The 17,262-nt window shown below is 41.7% G+C and overlaps 1 protein-coding gene across 19 annotated transcripts in view; it reads left to right on the top strand.

Moving 5' to 3' along the window:
• The window catches only part of LPP (LIM domain containing preferred translocation partner in lipoma), a 327,364-nt gene that overhangs the window by 242,699 nt on the left and 67,403 nt on the right, over window positions 1-17,262 (top strand). For all 19 annotated transcript variants that reach the window (XR_015274477.1, XR_015274479.1, XR_015274481.1 and 16 more), the window contains one exon: window positions 5,852-5,975. Coding sequence is in view for 14 of the 19 variants with exons in the window: in XM_023933026.2 (XP_023788794.1) it covers window positions 5,852-5,975 (124 nt within the window). In the remaining 5 variants the exon portion in view is untranslated. The remainder of the gene's footprint in view (window positions 1-5,851; window positions 5,976-17,262) is intronic.

The following is a 17,262-nucleotide window of genomic DNA, read 5'->3' as shown; positions in this document are numbered from 1 at the left end:
TTCCAGATTCAAAACACTACTGAGAATATAAAGAAAAGCAAGAAAAGCTACTTAGTCTGTTTACATATAATAGCATAAAGCAATCCAAGGACAGAACAGTCATGTTCATTTGTTACTGTGCTTGAGGTTTAATGAAAGGCTCTGTCTCTGTGTAGTCACTTATATCACAGAAGCTTGAACAGCTCTGCAGCACTGATTATTTAAGACAGAAATATTGTTAAACCCATTTTACAGAGTAATTAGGGTGCATGTATGGTCAGCCTGTTGAATTCAGTGTCAGTACACAAAGACCAAGATTTTGGGTTTGTAACTGTAAGCTAAAAGCTGTGCTCTGGTGAGTCCAAATAGACATCTGTATGAGCCTGATTTTCAGAAGTCCAGCAAACCTCTAAATTCTATAGTGATTTTGCATTCTGGCTCTACAGTCTTAAAGCTATCGACAAGATACTGAATGTGTCTGCATCCCAGTTTCACAGTGTTAAAAAATGAGACAATTGTGCAAAATTGCAGGCTGTGAAGTTAAAACAGAGGAAAATACTTTTATTGTTATTATTACTCAAATTCTGTGTAGCTTAATGCCACTAGAGATCACTGAAACTAAGAGCTTAGCAGGATTAGGACAGGCAATGTGCATGGATAGCTAAGTGAGGATACAGTTGCAATAATGAAGTTTAAAAATAAAGAAAAATATCCTCTAGAGCTTTGAAGCAGTTACAAAACTGTCCTATTTCAAAGGCAGGCAGTGTTAAACAAATGAGGGCTCTGTTGGCAGAACTGCACATTGTGTGCTGCTGATTTGCTGTGGGGTGGTAGGACAGGTAGGTGGTGAGGGAACCGGCAGCTTGTTCCACTCTGGCATGTCCCAGAAGAGCCCTCTCTCCTGGTAGCCCAACACTTGAAATTTTGGTCTTCTGGAGTGGGCTGGAGGGCACTGGCTGTCAGTGGGTATCTCCTCATGCAGGGCAGCTTCTTCAGAGGATCTGGATGAGCTCTCCTCTGACCAGGAGTAAACCCAGGAACGTGCATGCTTGCAAAGATTCCAGGCAGAATCCTCTTTTCAGGAATCTTTATGTACTCTGGCAGCTGTAACCTTTCACTGGGAAAATAAATCAAGAATAAAAATATTTTTTTCTAATGCATCTCCTCTGTAAGAGTTGGCCTTAATTATAAACTGAATTACAGCTGCAGGCAATCTTGATACTTCCTTGGGAGCACAACTCATGAGAGATATGGCACTATGCTGGATTTCTTGCTCTGAAAGTTTGTGATTGTTTTGGACAGTCAGTAATTTCTTTTAAAAATGTGGTCTTTGTCAAACCATTGAACAAGAAAAATTGTGCTGCCTTACTTTTTAACTGGCAATTAGTTTTGGTGAGTGAAGTGAAAGGACTAACTTTATGCAGTTGAAGCAGGAGGAAAAAAATGAAGAGAAAGTAACTATCAGTGAAAGATGTTTCTGGCTGCCTTTCAATTCCATATTCAGCTAATTCTACCTTCTGAAAAGAAGATCATTTCCACGTTTCTGTAACTGAAAACACATAATTGAAGTTATTTTCTTCCAGAGAGAAGCAGCTTCTTCTACAATGTTTGCAAATGGACAAGAAAAATGACCACATGCAGTGTATTCTGAATGGTGGTGCCTTAATCACAGTATCATCTTCAGATATCTTTGCAGAGTTTGCACTGCAGTTATTACCCATATGGATAAAGTCTTTTGTGGGGATGGGAAAAGTTCTTGGTCAATGAACCACACTGACTGCAGAGATCCCTTTTCTGGGCAGCCCTTACATCTGAGGCAGGTCTGGAGTAGAAAACATGTGCCAGGGAAACACTGAAAGAAGTATCAGCTTTGTGTACCAAAATAATTATGCAGTGATTCCACACGACTGCTTCTTTTGACCTGGCTTTTCAGGAACTGAACTTTAATAAGGAAGATGAGCCAGATGTTGTTGCAGCATTTTGATAGTGACACAAGCAATTAGTTCATTTCCTTTGTAACATGAAGATACTTTCTGCTACAGGGCTTAACCCTGGAAATGCTGGTGTTTTCCTTAATATCCCAACTAAGTATGCAGGACAGTGTTTATTTAGGAATGCTTCTGCATCTACACATGCTACTGCAATCCTCTCCTCTTCCTCAGCTTGCTCCTGCAATCTTCTCTTTCCTCAAGTGGCTCGCTGTTTGATGGCAAAGGAGGCACTCAGGTGCCTGTGCTTCCAAAGCATAGTCACTCCTGCCAGCTTTTTGCTGAGCTTTTCTCCATTTTCGTGGGTCAGTTTATCATCCCTGATGCTTCTGTGGTAAGCCAGACAGAGTGGTGCTCAGGGTCTGCAAGTCAATGCAGTCCCTTTCTTTGAGCTATGTCTAGCTAAGGGAGTGGATATTTGTGTGCATTGAGGCGTCATGGAGAAAAGAGAATGTGTGAAGTTAACTGGTAGATCAGACAGCAAATTGGATTTCTAGACAGCCTTGATTATTGTACAGATCAGGAGAAAATAGAGGAAGTTCAGTATAAACAACAACACCACAACTCTGTTTTGTAAGGAAAGCCAGAGTTATATTTTTACCCTGACCTAACAAAGGAGGAGGAAGGAAACTGTTTTGCTGAAACAAGCATTTTATATTGGACTAAGGATACACTTGCCTCTTTGTGTTTGTATGTATTCATGCCCCAGCAAACAGCACGTTCATATGCATGAAATGCATTTTCCTGGAGGCACATAGTCAGCATGTGCCGTGGGAGGAGGAAGAACATGTGCCTAGCACTACTGGTGGTAGTGCTACACACACATACACTAAATGCTGGTCAAAAAGGCATAGCATTTTAGTTAAAATAAGTTAAAGTGTCTCATAACATTGTGGTTTGTATTTGTTATTTCTGCTGACATTGGGTGCTGGATAGGAAATCTGCCTGGTTTGGAAAAGTGCAGTGTAGATAAAATACAAGAGCAGCCTATTTTTTGTGTGTATGAGGCAGTGTGGCCTCCAAAACCAGAGAGAGACAGACAAAACTAAAAATCTGCAGATTTTGGTCTTCAATTTTAAAGGACCTAGTCCAAGTCCTTATGAGTTAGTTATGGAGGGCTCCCCAGTCAGGAGGTGTGTGAAGCCAGCATGGAAAAGAGGGAGAGGCTTCACTCACCTCCTGCCAAAGCCTGGCTGTGGTGGCCTGCAGGTGCAGTGGCTTTGGGTTGCAGTGTTCAGTGTAGGTCTGCAATGCCAGGTACAGCCCCAGTGGGCTGTGTGCTGGGAGGTGTAGGGCTCCCAGCAGCCTGGATGCAGGATTTATCTTTGCCTTAGAGCCCACGTGTCATTCTGGGCAAGTTGCTTCAGCTCCATGTATCTCACTGCTCTTTTCTGTGAACAGACTGTGGCTTGTGCCTTCTGTTTTGGTCCATTTCTATTACAGGGCCCAAGGGTAAAGGCAGTGTTTGAGAGAGTGTGTGTACAGAGCCCAGCAGAAGAGGCTGGTGATGACTAACAGGAAATACAGGGATGGGAACCATCATCAGCTTCAGACTGTGCTGTCTTCTCCCTGCAAAGTCTAGGAAAGGAGTCTCTGTTGATGGAATGGCAGTGGTCATTTTTTCTGCATGGAAATTGAAATAGGTACAATAACTGGAATAGAAGCTCAGTTATCAGAATGATTTCTCAAGTTAATAAATCCTTGGCTACACTTATTGTGTTAAAATATATGTTCAGGCAAGATTTGTGATCAGCTCTTAGGAACAAGAGAGCAAAGGGAAAAACCAGGTTGTTCCAAGATTAAGTGTCTTACATTGACTTATGTAGAATATTTGAGTTTTTTATTTTTATTTTTTAGGATTGTGCTATATATTATTTCTAAAGAAGTAGATGTAGACTAGTCCTTCTAAAAATAGCCACAAAGCTCTGGCCAAGGGAGTCTGGGTGTTCTGTGTCAAATACCTCCTTCTAGGACTTCTAGTCATACAAATGGCCTTATCCATACCAAAATTATGTATCTCACAGAGATGACACTTATGTGATTTAGAAGGCAAATGCAGGTGCACCATACTGTCTGCCTCCCCATGTGAAAAAGTAAATTGTGGTAACCCAAACACATCAGTATGGTTGCATTTGTACAAAAAAGTTTACTGCTCTGTATGTGGACATTCAACATTTCCAGATACTCAACAGCTTCCTCAGGACAACTGCTAGACAACTAGAATTCCTGGAGAAGTGCACAAAATCTTTAAATATTGTTCAGAAAAAAATTCATAAGCAAAGAAAAAAGAAAACATCCGTGGGAAAATCTGAATGTAAGTTAGGTCCAATCCATGTTCTCAGTCAAGGAGGCTAAATGTGTGGCAAACAGACTTTGCACAGCCCTTCAGGGAAATTCATCCAGCCTGGGGCTTATTCCAGGTACACTTTTTTCCCTAGGGGACCATGCCACCCCTCTCCTTTCTGAACTGCTGCTACTCTGCTGCAGTGTGGATTTTAGGCAGGCAGTGGGGGCAGCGGCTGTACTGAGTGTGTGCACAGCAAATCCAGCCCTTCCAGGGAGTACAGGCACCTGCTGAGGCCAAGTGAGAAGGCTGATGGTACAGCTTAGCATGGACCCTAGAAAAGTGTGATGGAGACAGGAACATGATGCAGGTGTTTGGGTTTTGGGAGTGGATTGTTGAAGTTTTATCGCAAAGTGCTGTTCTGAGGCCATCTCTACATTGATTGATGTCTCATTTGAAATCTCCTTCTTTCCTGAAAGAAAAAAGCATGGAAGCATCTAGTTAATTCTCTTGAAGTGCAGTGCTTTAAAGCTGCTGTTCTCTGTTGAACATCACTGGCTCAATAAAGATTCATCATGACAGAGGTAGTCCCTAGAAGTGGTCAGTGTATTGTTTCTCCAGTGATTTTACATTTTCTTGCCATTTAAGTAGTTATGGAGCATGGAAAAAATGTTTCCTTGTTTCATATCAAAGGTCCAATCCTTGATGTAGGCAGCAATTAATCAATGAAATAATTTGCTTTACTAAAATTATGTGTTTTATAAATAAGTTAGTTTTCATATGCAAGTCTTTGAAGAAAGCAGTGCACACAAGGAGAGCTGGTGTCAGCATCTTTTAATCCTGAAATGACCGAGTTTCTCCTTATGGACACCATACTTAGAAACTTTCTAAGAAACTTCTAGGCATAAGACTATTTCTGTGTTTCTCAAAATATGCCATACTTTGGGTGTTTTCCAGGGAGGAGACTCTCTGAGACAGGCTGCAAATACTGTATGCAGCTGTTAGCTTATGAAGGCCAAGACATCTGAGTTTCTACACACGTATTAAAACCTTTGTATCTCTAGTAGCAAAAATATTTAGACCAGCTCTTGATCTCACTAATGTTAACAGCAGGATTTGTGTCGAAACAAAGAAGAAGAGAACATAACTAACAGCTTGGGGTTATCTGTCTTTGTCCATATGCTCTACCACTGTACAATTGTCTTTTATGTTGTGTTGTTAAGTGATGGAAACTTTTACCAAGTCCAAACTTAAATGCTTCCAAAGCCTTTTTCAGTTTTGGAGAATGATTGTATCAAGTTATTCTTGGAATAATCTTCTGCTTTATTTATTATTATGTTCTACCCAGTAGACATCTAATTATAGGGCACAGGATACTTCCCATTCTAGGAGGATATATAGAGGATATATAACTTCACTGGCTGTTCTTCAGAGTTTGTTTTCATTACATGAAGTTAGGTGTTTACTTGCTTGCATCCCTTGGGTCTGAAAAAAAAAAAAAAAAGACAAAGAATGAAGTTCAGCACTGAACAGCCAATATACCCCCCTACTGTGTGTGAATACTTTTATACCACATCACAGGCTGTTCTTTTTTTTTCAGAGTGGGTATCCAAGCTCTGGACCTGCATCAAGCACACCTGCCTTCAGGCCTGAGGATGAGCTGGAACATCTGACCAAGAAAATGCTGTATGACATGGAGAATCTTCCCTCTGATGAGTACTTTGGTGAGCCATGTCACAAGTGTCCATGGCCCTCTTCTGTATTTACGTTGTTCAGTAGTGGGAGGCCTGACTGCTGCAGTGGTAACATAGTGACACTACTGTTGATGGATGTGCTTTCCATGCTTGGGCTGGAAGTGTAATCATCCATAGGAATTCCTCTGTAATTTCAGCATAAATCTCATGCTCGCTCACTGTATGTTTATAGTCTTACTGGATATAAAGTTGAATTTTTCAGTGTCTGGTTCATTTTCACACCATCTGTCCCCAGCTTCCAGGCTACCAGTCTGAATTCAGGTGCGGTTGCTGTTGTGCCTGCCTGCCCCATCCCTTCTCATTGCAGCTGCAAAAAAATCTGGCAGTGTAAATATGTTCTGCTTCCAAGGCATGGATTTTCAGTTTCTCTGTGCTGGCACAGATTAAAAGGAAATCCATTTTAAGTCAATCAGGTTGGTTATACATGGGGACCCACGATCCAGCAAATACAAGTATGACAAATTTGGACTGATTGGTTCATAATGGTGTCATCTTCCTTACCTGGAAAAAGATAAGCATCTAATTTCCTTCTTAAAAGTATAGGGTATAATTATCTTAGGCATCTATAGGTGTAGAATTATATCTTGCCTTTACATGAAACACAGGTGATAAGGCCTCTGAACTCTGCACTGAAATCAAGAGTCTTGGGCACTATTGATGGATATGCCTGTGTGCTTGGGTAATGTTATTATGAAACAAACTGCTGTAGTTTGTAGAGTTAAAGACTGGGGCAGGCCATTCATTTTATGTTCCTTATCTTCCTTTATTTCATTATTTCTTAAAAAATCATTTCGATTGCCCCCAGATCTATTTGCTATAGAGTTTGGTTGGACCGAAACATTTCTGGCTTAAGGAAACTTTCATGGTCTTGTTTAATCAAAAAGCAGGTGGGGACCACAGTTTCACTAACAAACAAGGATCTTGCAGTGGCAAGGATCTGATAATATGAGAAGATTAAGGTGTGCTCATCAAACAAACATTGCCCTTGTAGGTGGCATTAGTATCAGTCCCAATTCTCTATCAGTACCTTCTACCTTCTGTGGGCTGTGTCCTAATAACCAAAATGTCTTCTCTGTAAACACTGATAGTCATCAGAGTTGATGACTATCAGAGATCTGAGGTATGAGCAGGAATGGCTAACTGAATAGAAAATAGCCAGGGAGCATTTTCTGTATTGCTGCCTTTGACTTCATCTCTGCCCATAGCCATTTGGGTTCACATTCTGATGTTTTAAACATGAAGCTACAACCAAATAAACATAGCATGTATTTGGCCATTAGCTGGGCAGGCAAGAGGTAGAAACTTTTCTTGCCCTCTTCAGGCAAATGGCTGAAGCCCTGAAGCACAAGATCTGATTACAGCAATTTTCTTAATGCAGAACCATGTGGCAGGACTTTGCTGATGGACCAAAGCGCATTTACTTTTCCTGTTTTCCTTTTAGCCCAAGAAAGTAGGCAGATAAACAAACAGGATTCACAGGCTCCAAGGTCAGGAAGGACCTTGCCATTATACTGCAAAATGTCCTACTCTCAGTTTCTCCCAGAAACATGATTGAATCATGACTTTAAAAAAATAAAAAAGATCTAATCTTATCTTAAAAACTTCGAGCAATGGTGAGTCAACCACCTACCCTGATAAGCTGTTCTAGTGATTAATTTTCCTCACAGCTCGGAAATTGCTTCCTGAAGTGAAGCTTTAGTTTTGTTTACCACTTGTATTTATGAAGCTGCAAAGCTCGGATTTTGCAGACTAATATTGTATGACTAAGATTGCTCTGCTCTGTTTGAGAGGGTGGTACATCAAAGTTTCTTCATCCAGAAGGGATGCATAGCTGAAAGGGTGGGAACATAAAGTCTCTCAGTATTAGGTCATCAATTTGGCTATCAGATGGGAGGTCAGACCAATGCCATGCCAATAGCTCTTAATTCAGCAGGAGATGACAAAATGGAAAGGAGGCTTCAGAGCACTCAGAAGTTTTGCCAGTGTTATTTATATAAACAGTAGCATAATCAAAGATGGAATAATCATGCATGATGCACGGTGGAAAAATCAAGCAACAACCTTAGTCCTACCCTGGGCAGGTCATGTGTAATTACCAACTGCACCTGATTGATTTTCTAATTGCACTGAGTGCCACTGAAGTTCATCTCTGAGGCTTAGCATTCCTGATGTGCCAAAGAACCATGAACTGGGCTGAACATCTCCTCAGCTCCCTAGGCATGCTGTGCCCCATACAGCCTTCTGGAAACATTTCTAACAAAATACAAAACTCTGGAGTACAACTGCTTTTTGTGCTTAGGTACAGTAAAAGAGGTAGGCTGCCCTCATCTTCCTAGATTTGCTCCAGCCCAGGCTCCTCCCTCAGTCTCTGGAGTCACAGTGGATGAATCTTTCTGATATGGCAGTGCAGGCCTGGAGTTTTGTACTAATTCTGGCTATGTCAGAACTAAATACCCATCTCTACTTGAGCTGTCAGCCAGTGCCTTTCAGTAACTTCATGCTCATGTGGAAAGAACAAATTAAGTGTGGGAGGGAAAAAAAGAGTCTTTCAACTTTGGTTAACTGTCTCAACCAATATCTCTGCCCTTGTTCTTTAGTTGTTTAGCATGGTAGTGTGAACTGTACGGGATTCATATGGCACATTGATCAAATAATATGAAAAAGGACAAATGGGCAGAGACACTGACTCTGATTTGCATTAAATATCTTATGCCTAAGGTCTAAATGCCATGGTAATTGTAGCATACCAGATAGCTGTCAGCTAATCACTTTTATTAGTTTGAATTTAGAAAACTGGATTTCAGCATATTAAAAGTTGGTTAAGAGCACATAGGTTTTGAATTGAGGAATCTAATTAACCTTGCAAGAAAGCTGCAAGGCGTTATATTAAGTCATGAAAATAATTTGTTACAATAATTACATTTGAACTGTCAGGCTGGAGAAAGGTCATTTTACTTGGTCTGCCAGCACTCTGGGATCTTCTCTGTAACCAACTTCGTTCTGCAAGTTCACTTGCCATATCTCTGGTTTTCAATCAAGCCATCTTTGTTCTGTAGTCAGCAGAATCTGCCCAGCAGTGGGCAGGGTGAAGGTTCTTTGGGAAGGAAGAGGAGTAGGAATCACTAAAGTTGTCTGTTTGCCCTGGAAATGCTGTCTGGTACTGCTGGCATACCCAGTGAGCTGAGCTGAGGAACAGGACAGCCAACACTTCCATCCAGTCTGGGCTCACTGCACCTCTCTGCAGCTTCCCAGGTGAAACCACTGAAGGTGGTTTCAGAGTTGGGGGAACTCTTCTAGGCAGGGGTTGCTCACACAACACACAGTTGGCCACAGAGCATGGATCACACTGCCCTCCTGGGGAGCCTGGGAGTGTGGTGGGAGCCAGCAGCAGCGTGCTGGAGACACTTAGGAGCAGCAAGATCGCAGCTGGAAGCTTTGTCTTGCCAGGATTACCACAGCAGCACAATCCAGTCTCTGGGAAATCCTCTAGCTGCCATTGGCAAGGCAGTGCTTAAGCATGGAAATATCACTAGGCATAATAGTTTTTTAAAAATTCCTCTGAATTTTTAGGAGTTAAACATGCATGTTGGGTATTCTGCCTAACTTAACTTTATTAGGACCACACTACTATAGTAAGCACCCCAATCCTTGGTGTATGACCCCTCCTACCCCCTTGTAGGCTCTGGAGTAACTTGTGGAGTGACTGCTCCTGGGAAGTCCTTTGCAGATTGGCAAATTAAAGTCTTTTAAGTCTAAGCTGCTCTTCCTTCTTTACTGATGATTAAGGTGCTGATCTGTGGTAGTTGGCTGTCTTTAATCAAATCCCTTTTTATTAGAAAGGATTCCCAAATGTCTTATGCTCTGTGCAGTAGGGATAGTTTCTCTCTATCGCAGCCCTCCCTGTTGATAAATGTGCTATTGTAGACAGGCATGTCTGATTTGTTTGGAGAAAATAATACTTAGTGGAGTGGAAATTGGGTAAGGTTGAGGGAGGAGAAATAGATACTTATAGGAGATTAAAATGAAACTATCAAAATTGTTTGTTGGCCGCCATGGGAAATTACAGCCCTTGATTTCACATTTTAAAAAACCCAACAAAATACACACACAGAAAGATCACAACTGTTCTGCACCACTGTTTCAAGTCTTATAGAAAGAAATGACTTCTGGCAGCTTATCAGTCTCTATCACCGTGCAGACAGTGCTGATTAAGACTGGAAAAGTGCCATTGGGGCCCCTCATCTCCTGTTGCCTTCTGGACTATGTCCCAGCTGAGTCACTCCCCACAGCAGTTTCCCTGACTGGTGGGAAGAAACTCTCACTGGTATTTTACCATAAATGCTCAAAGCTACCAAAGGAACCACCAGTTTTATGTATTGGATAATGTAGCAGTCTCCTTTTGTAGTTCCAGCATGCTGTAGGGATGCACATGGGGAGAAGAGAGATGCTAAAATCATCCTGTGGGAAATACTCAGTTTGTGCAGTAAAGGAATCTTGATTTAACTCTGAGCTGATAATTCAGGATGTATAGATTTTTTATGTGTATTTTCTGTGTACCCTGGCTTTGACAATGGGCGAAGAATTGGGTTGAAGAGCAAGGCCAAAGAAACAGGAGGCTTGACTTTCTTTTCTACTTCTCATCTTGACATCTTGACCTGTAGCAGATCATTTTACCTTTTCAAACTTAATTTTTTCCTTTTCACTGAATTTGCTTGAGATGATTAGCAGCAGCAGTCATATATGTGTCCCCCATGGAGAAGCCTTCATCTCCAATGGTTCTTTGAGATGCCATGTCACAGTTAAGATTAAAGAATAACTGACACCACTGTTAAATCTGCCAAGGCTCTGCCAACCCTTCCCATCACTGGCTTTACATCTCTGTTCAGCTGAGGAGACACACTGGATGGTCCAAGTATGACTTCCTTTGGTTCATGGTGTCTTTGTTTCCTTTGGCATGGCTCTGAGCACTGTACAGCTCTAGAGGCTCTAAAATGAACATGGTCTGTGTTGCATTTCAGTCTTGGTCAGGCATATCAGCAGCCTCTAAGAGGCAGAAGTAGCCACTTGGTTTCATCTGAATTATTACCAGAAAAAGAAACTGAAAGTTGTCATATCTTCACTGTACTCTTAGATCTGTTCTGAAAAGGTTATCATTAAAAAAAGCATATTATTACTACAAGAGCATAATTACATTGTAATTTTGCTATGTAATGTGATGTGTCTTTTGTCTAAAGGCAGGGGTTCTGCTGCAAGATGGTGTCTGTCCTCATTTGAACAACATCTGGGTCAGAAAATAGTAGGTTAGACTTTCAACAACTGATGAGCCGACAGTCATTTTCTGTTATGTAACTGCTCACAAAAGCAGGAAGAACAGACATATAATGGGGACCTTTTTCTCCATTGTTGTTCAAGTCATTATTTTTATATGTTCAAGCCATATTCCAGCATTTGTACACAGGCTACAAAGCCTGGGAGCAACCTCTGCTCAGGGAGGTCACAGTGCAGCACCATCAACATCCAGCGGCCCTGTTGTGGCCTGCCGCAAGGGGAGTCACCCTCCCTCTGCTCCCCAGGGGCTTTAATTGTCTTGGTAAATGGCTTTCAGAGCCTGTTTCTTCAGTCTCACTTCTGTCAATGCTTGCAACCCTCGTCTAGCTTCTTCGGGGAGTCCTCTGCCTGCCAGCATCCTTGCACAGCAAGGGGAGGTAAAATAAATTTCTAAGAGCAATCTCAATGCAACCTGGACGGTGAATTTTAGCCCACAGTTTCAAAGTAAGAAGAGAAAAAGAGAAGGCCAGTGAGTGGTTGGAGAGCAAAATATACCATATCTACATGCACTTATCTCCAGCCATGAGAAAGGCAAGAGGCTGTGAGCTGGTCTGAGTTGCTTCTCAAGCATTTGAAAGACTGGAAATAGATGCAGAAGTTTGATTCTTCCTGCTGTTGATCCTATTCACTTACTCTGTATTAATTTTGGGAAACCTGTTTTATGAAGCTAAGCACCTAGATCTTTTTATGCCAGGGATCTTAGCCTTATAAAGGCTTGAGTGCACATCTTTTAAATGAAGATCCAGCAGATATAGTAGTCAGGAGTGAGAGAAGGTTGCACCTCTGTAAGTCCTGAACACCTGGTACCCGCATGAGTCAGGAGACAGGAGACTCACCTTACGTTTTCCTCTTCATATCCACACAAGAGTGGTCAAGACTTGTCATCATGAGTGTTTCTAAAGCACAGTCTCTTCACAGATGGGATCTAAATCTTGCATCAAAACCACAATTACCCCTTGTTACTGTAGGTCGTAAAATCCCAGCTGGAACAGGTAGAAAGCAGCATGACTTCTGTGTTTTTAATTCCCTGGTTTAGCTTGACTTGCTGGCAGTCAAAATAAACATATTCTTACTTTTAAACAGAACTGATTTTTGATGCAGAAGTTATTTAATGAAGAATAAGTTCAGAATACCAAAGTGACATTTTATCAAAGGGATTCCCATGGTCATCTGTATGCTGTGAAAGATAGGTGGGTTTCAGGCCATGAATGAAATTAGGTTTATCCCAAAGTTTGTAAATAAAAACTGATAATCTCCTGCTGTCTTCAAAGAGGAGTGAAATGTGATAAATTCATGGATGTGTATTTCTAAAGTACAGCTGTATTCTTCTTGTTTAAAAATTAATATAGCCATGACCAAAAAAATATCCATGAGGGTGGTAGATATTTCTTTTGTTGTGAGAGGGCCCTTAGCGTGCTAGGGCCTGTACAGATGGATAGGAAAGCTCATCCTCTTTCAGAAAGACATTTGAACAATGATGAGGCTATTAGCCAACCCCCATATTTAACAGTCCTACATTGAAACAAACCAAATCTTTCTACCTTAATTTGACAAACAGTTCAAAGACAATCCAGCTTCTTCATGGTGAACTTAGAAAGTAAAGTGAATTCTCTGTGGACTGAAAGGGCTGAAGAATGAATAGTGAGACATCAAGTCTTCAGCTGCAGTTCATTAGTCTATAGCTAACTTAGATCATTAAGAAGTAGAAATGGGACTTACCTACTGGCTGTTTCTTGCTCCACATGAAATGAGCTGGCTGGTTCCTGGGGGTTCTCTGTGGGGATGCTATCACCTGATTAAAATCCACAAATTGTGGTACCTGGAGGACCCCTGGCTGGAAATCTCCTTGATGAGGCCAGGAGCTGAAGATGGACTGTTAGTTTAGGACATACAGGATGGAGAAAGTTACTTCTCTTGTTTTATGGAGATGAGGGCAACCAGGAGTTCCCTCCATCTAGGATATCATAAGCTCTAAATTCTCACTTACAGGTATTTTGAGAGGGGGTTTATGCAAGTGCCTATGAATGAGTGTAGATGTTTTTCTGGACTGTAATATTATAGAAATAATTTTCACTTCAGATAGAGCTTTGGAGTGTTTAAAGCCTCAAGACATTCTTTTGTCATGACTTGTAGCTAAGCTGGCAAGTAAGGCACAGGCATTCAGTTTTGGAGCTGGAGTTAGAAACCCTTCCAGCCATGCATTCGTGGATAAATCTTTGTCCCCATAACATGAAAACAGTATAATTTATTTGTTTCAAGTTAGTTGCGTACATGACCTGACAGGAAGGAACCCTTTCTTTGCTTTTTAAAACCAAAACCAGCTCACCTGTTCTCTGAAGCTGGATGCACTAAATTTGCAGTTTGCTCCCGTGTTCCATTATGGCTCATTGTGCTGCAGTGGCATCCAAGGCTGTGGTCACACTGTACTATGTGCAAATTAAACATAGAATAGGAACAGGGTGCATCCCTCAGAGTTCTGAAACTGAAAAGGATCAGGAAATTACTGTCCCTAATTTACAAACGAGAGGCTGACTGGCAGAGTTAAGATGACTCACCCAGAGTCATGCTGAGATCCAGTAGCAAAGTGGGAATTGAGCCTAGAATTCCTTCAATTTCCATGCCTTACCCAAAGCTGCAGCCACATTCTTTTATTTTATGTGAAAATCAACCAAAATGGACTTGTGAGCCTTGTCTGATAAGAAATCACAACCAGTCTGAAGGCTTTTCCCAGCATGCAGAGCAGAAGCTCTATTTTCCAGGGTTACTAACAAGGCTATGAAAACAAGAAAGAGGGGGAAAATGTGCTCCAGGATCACACTTGATCATTTTAACTGCTGTTAATGTAATGTACCTACTAATGTTATCACACTTCAGCATTTAGATAGCTCAAGGCTATTAGGAAAATTGATAATTCACCATAGTAATCTGTTACTTTCCACTCTGGCAATCACTGTTCTACCAAAGTGGGGCACAGTGTGGCATTTGTCATTTCTTCTTCTGGTGGCATTTGTCTCATGCTGTCTTTTTTGATGGGGAGGTTTGTCTTTTGCTAGTAGCTTTTGGAGGTATTTTAGTGTCTTTAACTCAAAATGAGTTATTTCCAGTGGGGGAAAAGGACAGATTTTTTTCTGAGAGTGAAATGTGTTAAAAAGAAGAATTAAACAGGACTCTCATTTGCTGAGTGTTCTCCAGCCTCTTCTCTTCTGATGGAAATGCATCAAAACTGTTTGATTTTTTTATAAGGAATTGCTTTGACTCAGATTCTGTGAGATGAATCATAACCCACTTTCTCATCTGAGATGCAAAAAAAAAAAAATTCCAGCTCTGCTGTCAGTGTCAGCATAATCAATACAGAGTGATTCTCAGTGGTGCAGAGAGGTAGGGGAGGATTAAAAGAATGAAAAGAATCAAAAGTAGCCAAACTTTCCTGCTGGTTTTAGTAAGCTGCACTGTTTTCATGTTTCCAAATGCACCTTGCTGTTCATCATGTCATGTCATGAACACATGTTTTCATGTCTCTGGCTACAAGCCAAGGTCACACCTGCTGCTCAAAAGTCAGGAGACTGTCATCTCAAACTGGCAGGCAGATCACGAGAAGCCAGCCCTGGCAGACATTTGGGATGCTACAAGCAGCCAAGAGTAAACCTGTTTTGATTTGTGAAACCTTCAGTTGAGATGTCCCCTGCCTGGACTGTGCCAGCGCAGATTGTGTCAGCTGAGCAGGAGAGAGTGGCAAAGCCCTGTGCCTGTCCCATGGCCCTGCCAAGCCAGCCCCATTGAGGGAAACAATGCTGATAGCAATAGGATCTCTGTGGGTGCAAAGTGGATATGGGAGACTACATCTGATACCTTGTCACCAGCTTTCATTTAGGAACTTTCTCATTTGCTTTTTTTTTGCTTTTTTTTCCTTGTGTGTCTGCCAAGACATGCACAGAGATGTAGAAATAATTACTTCTGGAAGTGTGAGCTAAGAGCCAAACCTCTGAAAAACTGTGTTCACAGCACCAGGGTCAAAAGGGGACAGCACAGGGGACAGCTCCTGTCACAGGTAGTGACAGGAGTTCTGACAGTTGACAAAATGTATCTCCCCATTGAACACAAGTAGTTCAGTAAAACACCATGGCAATAGCAGACCCCTTTGTTGAGAGTTTAGGAGTATGGGTACAACCATCTTCCACAGCCTAAAGCACTCCTAAAGACAGCTGGATGAGGGAAATTAATTATTTTGTTTTGTAGGTCCTTCCAAATCACTGTCCCAGCCATGCTAAGCTGTTCAGAGCTGTGAACTGGTGTTCAGTTAGCAACAGTGTTGAACTTTAATATACAATTTCCTCAACAAATTCTCATTCCAGACAATATCTTGAGAGGTTAATAACTTACTGTCTGCTCAGTACATGTTCTGATTCTGTCTGTACTGTCAGGGGCAGGCTGGGCAGATGATGTGCTGCATTCTTTGTGAGTGCAGGTTGAAAAAAGGGATACTTTTTGTGGGGGTTTTAATTGCTTTTGTTGTCACTTAAAATTACACTTGAAAAAAACCCCAGCTTTTTAAATGTCTCTATTTCCTCATGATGTGCTTGCCGTGAAATGCTTCAGCATGTGACTGTCAAAAAAAACTGCAGAAAGTCTGAAGCCTTTTACCTTGAATTTTCACTTGTGTTGATGAATGGCTGGGACATGGCAATATTGACTTTCCACACCTTTTAGTGCAGAGTTTGTGATCACATGAGCTAAGGAATTGTGTTTGGCTGAGCTGGAGGGAGACATTTGAAAGGACTCTGATGTGGGTCCTTTATGCTGTGCAGAAGCCAGCTCTTCTGGACAGCAAAGTCCTAGCGATTGTCACTGCCAACGTGGAGCTAATTCTGGTCATGTGTTCCTGTTGTCATCTTCATGAGCTGGGCAGCTGCTTCTCATTTCTGTCCCATGGCAAAAATTAGTGAGAATCCTAAAATTTATAAATAAATACGTGTACAATAACAGTGGCTGTTTGGGTGGGAAATTTTAAAATATTCCATCTTTTATCTGTATATGCCTAAAATCATTGTCTTCTTCTAAAGATAAAATGACAAAGCTCAGGCTGCAGTGTGCTGTGCTTGTGTAGTTCCATTAGGCCACTACTGATGCTAAGACTACTGTAACCTCTTATTCTATGTATACTCAATTTCTGTGCACGGCAACAAAAAGGGGAGGAGAGTGAAAAATTGAGGTTGCTCATGATCAGATTTATTTCTACTGTTTCTTCACAGGCAGAATTCAGAAGGTGAAGGAAGTGGAGCATGTGCACTGCAGATGTGCACAGCTGGTGCATTGCCATCTCCATGGCATCCTCTGTCAGAAAGGCGGCTGAGGAGAGCCACAAGGCCTGTGCCAGTTACATGGCCAGCTCCTAGTGAAAGCTTGTCATTTGGACTCTTCTGGTCTCTTGCTGCCCTGCTGTCTCTAAATTGAGTGAGGAATTAAAACTGCTCTGTTCAGTCATACAGGGAAGAGTCACATATTTTCATGAGGGCTTAGGCAAGAAAAATGCACAGATAATGCAAGTTTTAGGAGCCTTAGCAGGAGGGTCAGAGACAAGCTTTGAAAAAGAGGCCACCCCCAAACAGTCCAGAGGGACATTGCTGCTCTGGGGTTGGAGATCTGTGCCCTGCACTAGCTCTGGTCATGCCTGGTCATGAGTAAAGGGTTTCTTGTTTGTAAGGCCCATTGATGCAAGTTTTGTGGTCTTTTAAACAAAAACAATATTTCACAGTAAGCCAATTAGTCTTGGGACCTAGGTGGGTTTTCTGTTATTTCTTTGCTCTGATTACAGCAGAGCATTGGATGAGGAGCCATAACTAAGCTGTGTCAAGTCTACAGACTCTGCTTCTGTTTTGTACAACTGCAAGGTGTGCACTCACAGTTCTGCTGCCTGTTGCCCTGTGTGGCA

Source organism: Cyanistes caeruleus, chromosome 10, assembly GCF_971803275.1.
Source record: "Cyanistes caeruleus chromosome 10, bCyaCae1.hap1.1, whole genome shotgun sequence".
NCBI classification, from domain to species: domain Eukaryota; kingdom Metazoa; phylum Chordata; class Aves; order Passeriformes; family Paridae; genus Cyanistes; species Cyanistes caeruleus.
The sequence above is the reverse complement of the archived record's forward strand: the minus strand, read 5'-3'. Positions and strand labels throughout refer to the sequence as shown.